This window comes from Saimiri boliviensis, chromosome 4 (genome assembly GCF_048565385.1).
Source record: "Saimiri boliviensis isolate mSaiBol1 chromosome 4, mSaiBol1.pri, whole genome shotgun sequence".
Taxonomy (NCBI): Eukaryota; Metazoa; Chordata; class Mammalia; order Primates; family Cebidae; genus Saimiri; species Saimiri boliviensis.
In genome coordinates this window covers 111,488,307-111,501,500 of record NC_133452.1, presented here as the reverse complement: position 1 = coordinate 111,501,500, position 13,194 = coordinate 111,488,307, and the positions used below count along the sequence as shown (strand labels likewise).

General features: G+C 33.1%; 1 protein-coding gene across 8 annotated transcripts in view; it reads left to right on the top strand.

Moving 5' to 3' along the window:
- Positions 1–13,194, top strand: part of MYO6 (myosin VI) — a 150,957-nt gene that overhangs the window by 132,194 nt on the left and 5,569 nt on the right. For 3 of the 8 annotated variants that reach the window (XM_039467472.2, XM_074398038.1, XM_074398037.1), the window contains exons 30-35: positions 55–84; positions 2,837–2,875; positions 5,994–6,097; positions 6,861–6,992; positions 10,185–10,211; positions 12,606–12,824. In XM_039467472.2, the coding sequence (XP_039323406.1) occupies positions 55–84; positions 2,837–2,875; positions 5,994–6,097; positions 6,861–6,992; positions 10,185–10,211; positions 12,606–12,824 (551 nt within the window). The remainder of the gene's footprint in view (positions 1–54; positions 85–2,836; positions 2,876–5,993; positions 6,098–6,860; positions 6,993–10,184; positions 10,212–12,605; positions 12,825–13,194) is intronic. The other 5 variants (XM_074398041.1, XM_074398040.1, XM_074398039.1 and 2 more) reach the window with 4 other exon arrangements.

Below are 13,194 nucleotides of genomic sequence, written 5' to 3'. Positions count from 1 at the left end.
TTTTCACAATTCACAATTGGTTATGATGTTAACTAAACTGTATTTTTTTCACAGAAATGGTGGAACAAGACCCAAAATGACACCGTATGTCACTTACCTTTACCTTTTTAAAAATAGGTCGTGGATACTTTTTGGGAGGAGTTTTCTGATTGGAGTAAATTATAAATTATTTTCTTCTATTGAAAGATAATGAGACCACCTTTTTCATATTTTTCTTGTCCAGGAAAAATGTTTAATGCTCTTGTTTGGTGCTCAATTGCAGTAGCTTATAATTCGGTTTCCTTCTTTGTATTGTCTGTGTAAAGTATAATGAAACACCCATTTTGTCTTATGTATTTTTTTTAGCTGCTCCTTACCTTACATCTCTATAGACGCAGGTGTGGAGGCATGCATAAGAATAAAATATTTGGTTTTCAGGATATATGATAGTTAATTCTACTATATCTAAAATAATTCATTATCTGAAATTATGTATGTAATGCCAACTTTTTCTTATGAAAATCTACTCACAAAGACAGAATCTAAGTAACATTTGAAATATAAATTTTGTTTATATAAAATATAAAATATATTTTGTATGTATATGTACTACATATAAGGATTTTGGAATATATATATATAAATCTTTATTTTAACAGATTTAAGGACTCCAACTTATCGTTTATATTGATGGTTCTCAATTCTATCAGACTCTAGTTCCAGTAACAATTTTTAAACAAATGATGCAACCTATATAAATAATTCTCCAAACAATATATGTAAAGGAGAAATACAAGGAGAGTCATTTGTAATAAAACATATTTATTTTAATATGAAAGTGCTTGTGCATAACTGCAGTGGAAGACATGATAAATGATCAGATGTTTTTGCTTATGTATAGAATCACCATGAATGCTGTAGCTACAAATACAAATTGATATAGGAATGTTGGGTATTCACATGCCTTGAAATTGTGAATAATCCTTTGTGAAGTTCCGAACAGAGCCAAGTTCAATATTCTCTCAATTACACAATATTTGCACAAGCCCTGGAAAAATTCTGTGAATATTAAAGCCACACAAAAAATACATCGTTTGCACGTAAAGGTTTGTTTACGTGTAAAATTTGTATATGTGTTTTTCACCTCTGTATGTGATATGATGGACGTGTTAAAGTTAAATGGGGCATGGAACAATTCTTCCTTGTGTAGGACATTTGGCATTCCTTACCCTTTATCTCAACAGATGCTAGGAGTATACTCGTTACCACAATACTGCCTTAAATTTTGAAAATAATCTGTGAGTGGGTACTCTCGCCTTCCATTGCCACGACTGCTTCATAGTTACCATTTGAGCTTGAATTAAATAAGCCCTGCAATCAGTGTCTAAATCGAAATTGTATTTGCATATAGTTTGGTAAGATCAGAAGGAAGAAAGTACCTGGGTGCAGGAACCATTTCTATCTGGAAAATTTATTGTAGTATATTGGTCTAGGTCAGGTGGATCTTGACGTAGGGCAAGGAGGATAATGCATCAGTAGAGACTGCCATCCATTATAGTGTCAAAGCACACAGAAGAATACCTGTATAATAAACAGACCCAGTGGTAAAGAGATTTGAAAGTCCATGGACTCTCTTAAAAACCTACGATGGGAAAAGAAATGGAGGACGCTTTAGGAGGAAAAGATGGTAAAAACAGATGCTTTTGAATCCCGAGACAAAAACCTTGATGTGGAGTGATAATAGAATTAAACACACTTATCAAAATCATGCTGAGTTTGAAAGTGAGAAGATTCTGAGAAACTACTAGCTTAAAGAGAGATTGATGAATGTATTGCTCAAAAGGTAATTTTTATTAGATTGTGTTTGTGTTATATTTTGTTTTTGCTGTCCTTCATTGTCAGTTTTGAAAGATATCTTTTTCTCTGACTGTGCTTTAATAGACCTCCATCAGTACATAATTCTAGACAGAGTTCATTACGAACAGGAGTCTTCTACTTCATTAGTCAGGGTCCCACCCCTGGGCAGGAATTCAGGAAACTGCCTCGAAACAAATTTACCCATCTTTTCTTCTTATGATTCTATTGATTTGGAAGGTTTTGAGATTGATGAGTAGAATGAATGAGAAAGTAATTATGACAGAAAAGAGCAAAGAGCAGGGAAATAAGTAAAGAAGTGTTGATGAACATTATGAATCTTCATTCCTTTTTAAAGAATTAAACAAATTTTGAGAAAAGTTATATCCTTCTGGGTAACAAAAGCAAAATAAGTTTTTTGCCTTTGGCAAATGTTTATCCTTGGAAGGTCAGAATGCCTCAGATCTTTCATAAGTCCCTGTTTTGATATTCTTTTTTTTAAAGCATGCTTTGATTTGGAATTTTAGAGCGTTGAGTACATCATATTCTTTTTTAAACTCTGATGCTGTCAAATACATCATCTTGTGGTTTTCACCATTGTGCCTTATCTAATTAATATTTACTAAGCAACTGTGGAGCAAAAATCCTCATATGGAATCTTTATCTTGCCAAGTTTCCTGTATGTGTTTAGACCATGTTACTTGTATTCTATATGTAAAAGAATACCATAAAAGCTTTCATGAGTTTTATCTGTAAGTTGCTACTGCAAAAATGGAGAGACATTCAAATGACTTTAACTGGATTTAAACAGAAATTTTGCTGTGTGTTATGGCTAGATTTGTTGAAAAGTATGTCATAAGCATTAACAAAGTAAACCAGTTATGAATAGTTGTTGAATAATAATATTGAAAGTATGTATTTTAATTATACTTTTAGATCTTTTAATTAATTTATGTAGTATGTCTTTTTTGTAATCATATTGTATTAACATTTTTTCTCGTAGGGAACAAATGGCCAAAGAAATGTCAGAATATTTGAGTAGGTTAGTGCAGTGTAATTTGGGGAAATAAGTGTTCACCTCAAAATCATATTTTTAAATTACTTTTGATTATTTGGACCAGAACCTGTTATATGACTAGCCTGCTCTTTCTATCTAAAGTGATATTTCTTTCTGTACAAGAAATATCACTTCCCCCTCACCCCACCCAACAACAACAACAACAAAAAGATAAAAAGCAGTATTGCTCTAAATTCTTCTCAGCAGGGATACTATTGGCATTTAGAATGGGACAGTTCCTTGGTGCTGGTACTCTACTGCTTATCTCTGGCCTCCACCAGCTCAGTGTCTGTAGGGGACGTCTTCCCCTCATCGTGACAAAATGAGTATTTTGCAACTCTCCTTGGGGTGGTGCTGCCTGTAATTTGGGAACCACTGTGCCTTATTGAAGAGGTAGTAAGGGAAGAGCATGGCTCTTGAAGGGCTCTGCACCATGGCACATGGTTTGAAAACCACTGGTGTAAATTGAGCCACCAGCAAGATCTGGTCCATTACTCTTATAAATGGATATTAATCACTAACATGTTAATTCTTAATTTTGAAATTATAAAGATAATTAAAAGTACTAATTTTTTTTTAACCAGTTTTTCTACTCTTGTTTTCTTTACATGATTGTCTTTATAGCAAGTCGGAATAATCAGGAAATTGACCCTTTATTTTACTATTTCAGTAACTCCAAAGATGGGGGTGGGGAAACATTTAAATAGTGTAAACATTTAAAGAAAAAACTTCTTTGGATACTATGCCTTTTAGTAGATATACTTTTGTTTGAGGTAAGAAGAATAAAAAGTTAGTGATATTAAAACTGTTTTAAGCAATAATCATTTGAATTTAATGTAATTTTTAAAAGTATCAAAACATTTTTTATATATTCCAATACCTTATATACATTGACAAACTATAAAACTGTATGTTATGTAAATTTACCTTCTCTTTCAAAAGAAAAGATAGCAACAAGAACAAAACATAGTGATTTTCAGCTGCCCTCCTAGAAAAGACTCCAAGAACAGCTTAAAAAGGAAAGGATTTTTTTTTTTTTGGTTTATTGAATGGTAGTTTAGGGATGTAGAAAAGACAAAGAATATTTGAATAAATGTAAAAGTGTAAGTTATTGTTAAGGAATAGAGAGACTTTACTGATACACAGCTGGCTGGTTTTGAGCAAAGCAATTAAGACCAAAACGCTACGTGGAAAATTGCCAGTTATACTGCTTATGGAAAGTATTTAGATTCTCTAAAACAGTTTTTAATCATAAAAATACAGGAAGGACTAATGGCCACACATTCTTTAGCTAGTTTTATATGTAACTGATAATCACTATGTCAAACAATTTTAAGTATGTAGGATGACGCTATTTTTTATTCTCTAGGATGAAAGCGTACTCAGGCCTTTTAAAGAAGCACAGGCACCTTGTATTTCATTTTTAAGCTTAATATTGAAAGAATACTTTTCTTCAGGAAGAAAGTAACATATTCTCAGACATCATTTTTCATTTAAGCCTGTGTCTTCACTGCTTGCCAGGATGGCTGTTATCTTTCAAAATGTGAAAGGCTAAGGAAATACATGTTTATTTTCAGGTATTATATCTTGATCAACCCTCCTTAAGAGGAAATATCTTGCAGGTAGTAGATGATAAAGGAGAATTTCCTTGTGTGATACCTAAGAAGCAATATGTTTGTTCTTTAATTCTTAGTTATTTTTGTATTTGTGCTACCTTCGTGTCTTGAGATGTGATGTATTTAAACATTGAGCTTAAAGTCTTGCAGCTTATTCTGAGTGTCTGCTGTTTGCAAGTGTAATTTTTTGTTGAAAAATAAGTATTATTACAGAAAAAATTGTTCTCATATTTTCTGATTAATGATCTCAAATTATATGCATAAAGATAAGTCTTAAAGGCCTGGTGTTGTGGCTCATGCCTGTAATCCCAGCACTTTGGGAGGCTGGGGTGGGCGGATCACTTGAGCTCAGGAGTTTGAGACCAGCCTGGGCAACATGGCGAGACCCTGTCTCTTCAAAAAAATATAAATATTAGCCAGGCTTGGTCCTGTGTACCTGTAGTCCCAGCTATTTAGGAGGCTGAGGTAGGAGAATTGCTTGAGTCTGGGAGGTGGAGGTTGCAGTGAGCTAAGATTGAGTCACTGCACTCCAGCCTGGGTGACAGAGCCACACCCTCTCTCAAAACAAACCAAACAAACCAACCCGAAAATCAGAAAGCAGGCCTTAGAGGACTGAGTAGCACTGTTTTTGGAAAAGTTGAATTTACTTCATTTTATTGAGTGCTTTGGATTTTCTTTCTTGTCTCTTTCCCTGTATAAATGTTCCTACTAAATGGGGCATGATACAACACTTGTGCCCTTTGAAATCTCTGTTACCTCATGAGCTAAAGCCTCTTTAATTTACTAGTTTTCTTATTGCTTATTAAATATGAGGGTGCGGTTTTTGTCTGCTTATAGAACTTTTCTAAGTATTCTTATAGCAGGGAAGCCTAAAAAGAGTTTCCAGATTCCATCTGTTCTTTTAGCCAACTTTAATGACTGTAATGCAGTGGGTTGCAGGTTTGGCTACTTACCTACATCTCTGTAAACATCCAGAGGCCCAGGGATACTCTGAGCCACGGTGCGTGAATTGAGTTTGGCCATCTGTAGCTTTCAGCAGTCTCTCCAGGTGATTGCACTGTGTAGCCTAATGACTCATAAACAAACCTTTAATATGCTTTTAATGATCTTTCAAGTGTGTTAAGGATTTCTTTTTTGATTTTGAGGAATATGTGTCAGTATATTTTTAAACTTTAAATGTTCTTATATATATAAGTAAAAACATTGAAACTGAAGTCTGGGGAAGTTTGTGGAATGAGAATATTAGAATCAAAAGTTTGGATTTAAAATCTAATATGACTATCAAGTGGTGTGCTGGAAAATTTTAATTTATTTGGCCGTCTTTTAGTATACCATTCTTAATCTCGTCTGTCAAAGAAATAAAAATAAAAATTATGTTTTTCGAGTAGCTGTTTTCAGTTTTCAAACTTACGCATGCCTTCTTGCCTCTTTAGTCAATGTTTTCTTCATGTTTCTGGTTTAAATGCAAAAATATATAATAATTACAGAGGTCCTGCTGTACAAGCCACCAAAGCAGCTGCTGGTACCAAGAAATATGATCTTAGTAAATGGAAATATGCAGAACTACGTGATACCATCAATACTTCTTGTGGTAAGTGTTTAGAGACGATCAAAAATAGAAAATATTCATAATGATAAGTGATAAATACTAGATTGGGGTGAGAGGTGTGTGTGTGTGAGTGTGTGTGTGTGTGTGTGTGTGTGTGTGTATAATACCTGTATTATCTGAATCTTTTGGTGCATGAATGCAAAATAACAAATAGCAATGCAGTGCTTTCTTTTTAAGGCCATTTTTCTTCCCACAGAACAATTAGAGTAAAATACGTCCCACATAGTTATGTTTTTATTTAAATTACAGTGTTGGAATTCAGAAAATGATGAGTAGGAAAGGTGAATTCAGAAAACTATGACTAGAAAGCATCACATAATTTCTCACATATTCTTTTCCTCCATTGAGTATATCTGCATAATTGTAAACATAAAAAATGTCTTGCTTGTAAATCTAGTTTGCATTTTATCATAGTGACTTTTTATTCTATTGTCAGGACTTGTGGCCTTTGACCAATTGCTTAACGTTTCTGATTCAATTCCTTCTTATATAAAAGACCTGTTTAGTCCAGAGTTCTGTGGAGCAAATATATAAGATAGTAATACTGTGTGAGGAAATGATCTGTAAATTTTAACAATAGTATTCTAAAATGCTTATCTTTATGAATAATTAGCTTACATTTCATTTTGTACCATTAATTTAAAAATTAAAAAAAACTACTTATGCCACAGAATAATTATATCATTATGTTAGATGATTAAATTAAGATGTCAATTTTTTTTTTTTTTTCTGTATGTAACAATAGATATTGAACTCCTGGCAGCTTGCAGAGAAGAATTTCATAGGAGACTAAAAGTGTATCATGCTTGGAAATCTAAGAACAAGAAGAGAAATACTGAAACAGAGCAACGTGCTCCAAAGTCTGTTACTGATTATGGTAAAAACAAATCTGTACTTTTGAATGTTTTAAAATATATGTATATAAATGTATATATCTGTACTTAAGGCTTTTGGGTAAAATGTCCCATGTAAATTTTCTCCAGCTGTAGAACTGTGATCTATTGAACCTAGTACAACCTTGATGGCCTGTCTTTTTTGTTTTTTGTTTTTTGAGATGGGGTCTCACTCTTTTACACAGGCTGGAGTGCAGTGGCACTATCTTGGCTCGTTGCAACCTCTGCCTCCCAGGTTCAGGTGATTCTCCCGGATGGTCTATCTTTTATAGCATTATTTTTATGAGTATGTCTTTAAACTCATACTTGTTAAGATACAGTGAATTTACTTGTTAAAATAATTGAGACAAGAATTTTCCTGTCTATATTGAAGAGGGTGTGCATGCGTAATTTACACACACACACACACACACACACGATTAAATGTGAACACGTTAGGATTGCCATGCACCTTTTACTTTACATTGAAATGAATTTTACATATGAAAATGAATTGCTAAAAAGGATGATGGTTAGTTTTTATTTTTAAATTTTCTATAAATTTTATTTTTTAAATAAATAGAGATGAGGTCTTGCCATTTTTTCTGGGCTGGTCTCAAACTCCTGGGTTCAAGCAGTCCTCCTGCCTTGACCTCCCAACGTGCTGGGATTACAGGCATGAGCTACTGCTCCGACCCATTTTTCTAGTTTTTAAAATTTAATGTAGTTCAGTTTTTAGAAATAGTTCCCTGAAATACCCAATATTGTTATCTTTTTTATGTGTAGGTTTAATTACTTTTCTGTTCCTCCCAGAATAGGGTTGTAGCCTGGAAAAAGAAAGGAATTGATTCACGCATTGTCCATTTCCACTCTAATGCCTTTGTTTCAAAAATAATTTTACTGCAAACATTATTTTATAATACTGTGAATATATAAGAATGAGAAATATTACCTTGCTTCATACCAGAGTTTTGCCTAGATTAAGATTTGATTTTTCGGCTGGGACCCTGAACATGGATTTTGTTACTTTGTTATGCAGTAGGCCAAGGCGTGAAATTGGAAAATAGAGTAGGATCGGTAGAACCTAGTAAAAGCATGCATGAGCCTTAACATTAACCGAGAATACCTGTGAGATGTGAATGGTAATTTCAGTCTTTAAAGCAGTAATTGGACTTACTATGTTTAAACTGGCACAACTTATTAGCTTAATTCTGATTAACATCAAGGTGATGGCAGATTTAATATTTTGTGTGTGTATGTGTGTGTGTGTGTTTTTTTCCCTTAGGGGTATAATCCCAACAGTTGATAGTATAGTTCAGCAATGCAGGACCCAAGTTGACATAGAAAATGAGTTCTTGGTTATATTTTGCTTCCCTCACTACCTTCCAAATAAAGAAAAGCAACATTTAAATAAAGTCAATTAAATGGTGGAATTTCAGTGTTTCTAAGTTGTTGCAAAAAATAGATTGAGTGAGGGCAGTATTATTATTAATAAGGGTCCTATTAGTGCCAGTGATTGCTCAAGAGGTGGCAGTCAGAATATAGGACTGTGGAAGGGCAGTGGGAGATCACTTGTAACCAAGAAGTGGCAGGTGGAAGCCACAGTAAACACTATGACACCACTCTCTTCTCCAGTTTAACGTTTCTTCCTCTTTGAACACGACAAAGTGATTACATTAGCTGTTGACTGTCTGTGTACTAAGTTCTGACCACAAATTATGTTTCTTTTATAAAAAAATGACAGTGGGCTGTTCTTTTTAGCTGTAAATGTTCTAATTCCTACCTTTAGCTTGACAGACTTTCATTATATTGTATTTCAAAATTAATATATCTGAATGATTGTACTTCTTAAAACAAAAGAGGTTCATGTTGTAATATTTGACAAACAGGTTTTCAATTAATATACACATATTTATTGTATTTGTGACTCAAACTTTGATACCTAATCATCTATCTTTACCCAAAAAGATGCAAATATTACATGGCTCACCTTGCTGGTGCAGCCACTGTTTCTGTTTATAATATATTATTTGGAAAAACAAAGAGGAGATTAGGAAAATTGCCTAAGCTATCCAGGTTTATGAACAAATTTAGGAATTTATGTGAATACAACCCCACACATATTTAGCCTTCAGAGAACTTGATTATGAGTCATTTTCAGGATATATTTTATCAGATGTAACTTTTGCTTTGAAAAATACTTGTCTTGCTTTTCTCTTTCTGTTTTTTTTTCCCCTCATGTAAAATTCATCCTGACACAGGAGCATAGCTAAAAGCAAAGGTAAAGAGCACCAGGAAGCTCAATTGAGAAAATTCTAGAATTAGATGATTTCCTAACGTGGCATTGCTAAATCACCTTTAAAAGGAAGTGCTGTGTTGTCTAATATTTGGAAGGCACAATTCATTAATTTGAGAAAATAAAATGATTACAGCTTATGATTAACAGAAATGTAGCTTCATATTGTTGACCTGAAAGAGTAATACGCTGACAGCTAGTGGTGAACTCTTACAGCAATGCGTAACGAGCCTCAGACCCTCTTCCTGGTGCAGTCCTGGATGAGCATGCTCTCATCTCATTTACTGCAGAGGGAGATTTTTAGAGATAATTTTTTGGGCAGGGGCAAATCACCTACTAAGTATTTATGATCGTTAATTGTTTAAACAATGATTTTGGAAAGTAGTTTTATTTTGTAGTTTCTAAAGTAAAATGACATGAGTTTAGGATTTAGACACTTTAAAGAAAACAAAACATACTAAGTGTTACCAAAAAGTAGTAATGCCTTTACTCCTGTAATGCATATAATTTTCTGATGAATTCTCATTTTTTTTTTTAATGAAAATTCTACTAATGTATGAAAGATACTATCTTGTCTAGTTAAAGTCATTGTATTACGTTCTGTTTGGATATTACTGTGTTCTAAAAATCACAAATGAAGTGTAATTTTTAAATTTTGGTCTTCTTTATATGTGCTTCAATCAGAATTTTCTAAACCTAAATCAGTCAAAAGAGTCTTTTTAAAAAGATCAGAAAGCAGCAACTGCTTTTAGGTAATTCTGAGAATATTTGGTTTGTAGATAGGATATTTACTTGTCAGTCACCACCTCAGTTGATGGGAAGGCTTTATAAATTAGAAAAATGCTCATTTAACAGTTTTGGCATTTGTATCTTTTCTTCAACATAAAATGTTTGTTCACAGATTTTGCACCATTTTTGAACAATTCACGTAAGTCAACGGTTGGTAACTCATGTGCTAACTGGAAGATGGGTTAAAATACTTTACAAAATACTAACTTCTATTAAATGTTGTTTTGCTACAATTTTAAGTGGAATTGTAGTGTGTTAAAGATGTTATATCCATACTAAGATATATTTTAATTTGAGATGATGCTTTATTTGGATCACTCCAGTATATATGTGTATTATAAAAAAAATGTAATGAAATTAATGTTTTATCAAATTACTTCCATTAAGAAAATCACTCACATTTTAAACTGAGAGTATATACAATTCTTATTGTAGCAAAACTCTTAGCAGCTGATCTTTTAGAATAAAGACTAACTTTTAGGTGCTGGTTTTTGGTCACTCTGTTTTCAAATACTGATGGTGTCTGCATTTCTGTCCAAAGATATTTTAGTTTTGTAGATAATGTGATAGTGTATACAGGTTTAATAATGATACCTCCGAATAGGAAGAAATTATTCTGTTACATTTATTATAGCTTCCTGTGATACCCATTCTTTGATAATTTAAAAGCTTTGAGTTACCTTAGTGTACAGTAAATCTCTTACAGAATTAGTTAAGCAGTAATAATTTGGATATAATGTCACATTGATATGCCAGCTAGTTGGACCTGATGTTTTGAAGTGCTTGTTACAATTTATAGGGCTGTGTTTGAAGATAACACAATTGAATGTGAAGGAAAGTTATAATATTAGTTTCAAGCTTTTAATGTCTGTATTTTTGTATTTTTCCAGATAAGTATTCATTTCTAGTCTTCCCCAACAAAATTTCAATTCTCCCATTAGTAAGAAAAGCTATCAAAGACTTTCTGTTCAGTTTCTTAATTTTACCCAGTATCTTAATTTACAGGAGACTGTTACTTCAAATTAAAAAGTAGGTTAATTAATGAATGACTACCAGTATCATGGTACATTTCCTGTAAACTGGACATTAAATTCTACCTCACTACTTAAGATGAAGGAAAGGTTTTTAAAATTCTTTTCTTAGTTTTGATTTAGTATATTCTCCACAGTGTAGGGAGTTTCAAAAACTTAAAGTAGAAACACTGAACTGGAAGTAGCTCTGGGAAACAGGAACTAAAAAATAGATAAGTACATATTTGTTAATAGTGATGCAGCTTTTAAAGTCACTAACAGAACCAAGCCTCTCATTCTTTCATAGGCATATATAGCTTTTCTAACTGCTTTTTGCTTTCTCTGGTTTGCAAATAAATAAATTCAACTGCTATAAAGCTTTTCCTATTTCTTGGTGTAAAAAGTAGAATAAGTATTTTCATCCTTTCAATGTTTGCAAATTCTTACAAAAGCCATGTGACTATTTTAGACTTCATATTATATGTATATTTTATAATATTTCTTTGACACACTTAGATTTTCATAGTGAGATTCTTAATTGAGCTGCCGTAAATGGTTGGTCCACTTTTTTTGAAGTTCTGTGAGTATAAAACATATTAAACAGGCTAACCAAAATTATGCTGCTGAAGATGTAAAGTCATTGCCCCAGGAAATGTTTACATTTGCAGATAAAATAAAAACCTTATTGTTCAGTAAAGAAAATTGAGCTGGGAATGAAAGATTGATGTGAATGAAATGCCCAGTACTAGTAGAAAAGCAAGGATTTTTTTTTTTTTCTATTAGCAAGGAGAATCAAATGTTATATAGTTTGCATTTACTTCATTAGATTTTATTCCAAGAGAAACCAATTTCAGAGTAAGTAAATATCTTTAAGAGAAAGTTCATGCTTACTCTTACAAGTTGGGTTTTTTTTGGTCATAAGGTTGTCTAAATATTGTTAATATCTATGTTATCATGGCCATGTTAAATCCCAAAATCTGTTGGCAAAAGAAAAAATTTTTATGTGGCTTCTACTTTTTGTGGAAATAGTGATTAAACTGACAAATGTCTATGTCCCTCAGATTTTTGAAATTACTGTTTATTTTATTCTATCATAAATAGCCTAATAAAAGTTGCTCTGCAAATTTGAACTCTTCGAAGGAAGAATATAAATCTAGTAAATAATAGTAGTTTGTTTTCCTGCCATGTGAGTTTATTTTAGGTTACTGTTACAGTGACTTGTGGGAATCTGACGGGTTTGTGGCTGGTGGTGGTGATGGGATGTGTGTTTGTGTGAGGGTGTGTGTGTGTGTGTGTGTGTGTATGTGTTTGCAATGTCAAGAACCATCTAAATGGAAAGACAATTCTGAGAAGTAACACTGCATTATATTACTTTGTAGGCAGTTAATATTTGCATTTTGTTTTAAATTTACTGTTAGGGACCTTTCTTGTTTTTAAAAAATTCTGGGGGTATATTTCAGGATTAAAGGCTCTTTTCTTTTCCCTTGAGCTGCTGGTATAACTTTCCTTGTTCTGTGTAATAGCTCAGCAGAACCCAGCAGCTCAGATTCCTGCCAGGCAGCAGGAGATTGAAATGAACCGACAGCAACGCTTCTTCCGCATCCCATTCATCCGCCCTGCCGACCAGTACAAAGACCCTCAGAATAAGAAAAAAGGCTGGTGGTATGCCCATTTTGATGGACCATGGATTGCCCGGCAAATGGAACTTCATCCTGACAAGCCACCCATCCTACTTGTGGCTGGTGTGTATGATTTACATGAAAAACAAATTATAAAACCAAAAAAGATTATAAACTCTCTGAATGAAACATTCTAATGTATAATAGAATAATTTATTAAAATTCAAGGTTGGGGGATGGAGTCTTGCGGTTAGATCGCATTTCTAGTTCATTGAGTATTAACTCATTTATAATGTGAAATTCCTTGGATTATATTATGTTCTTAGCACACAGAAACTTGTCTGTATCCTAAAAACCTTTCCATTGTGTTTCATTACATCCCTTGATTTGTAATGGCTTGATGAAATGTAGCATTTGTATTAACTCTGATAACTTGTTTGATTAAGAGCAGTGTTTATGAATATTGAAAGGGTCCTTGGTGGGGGGCACATTT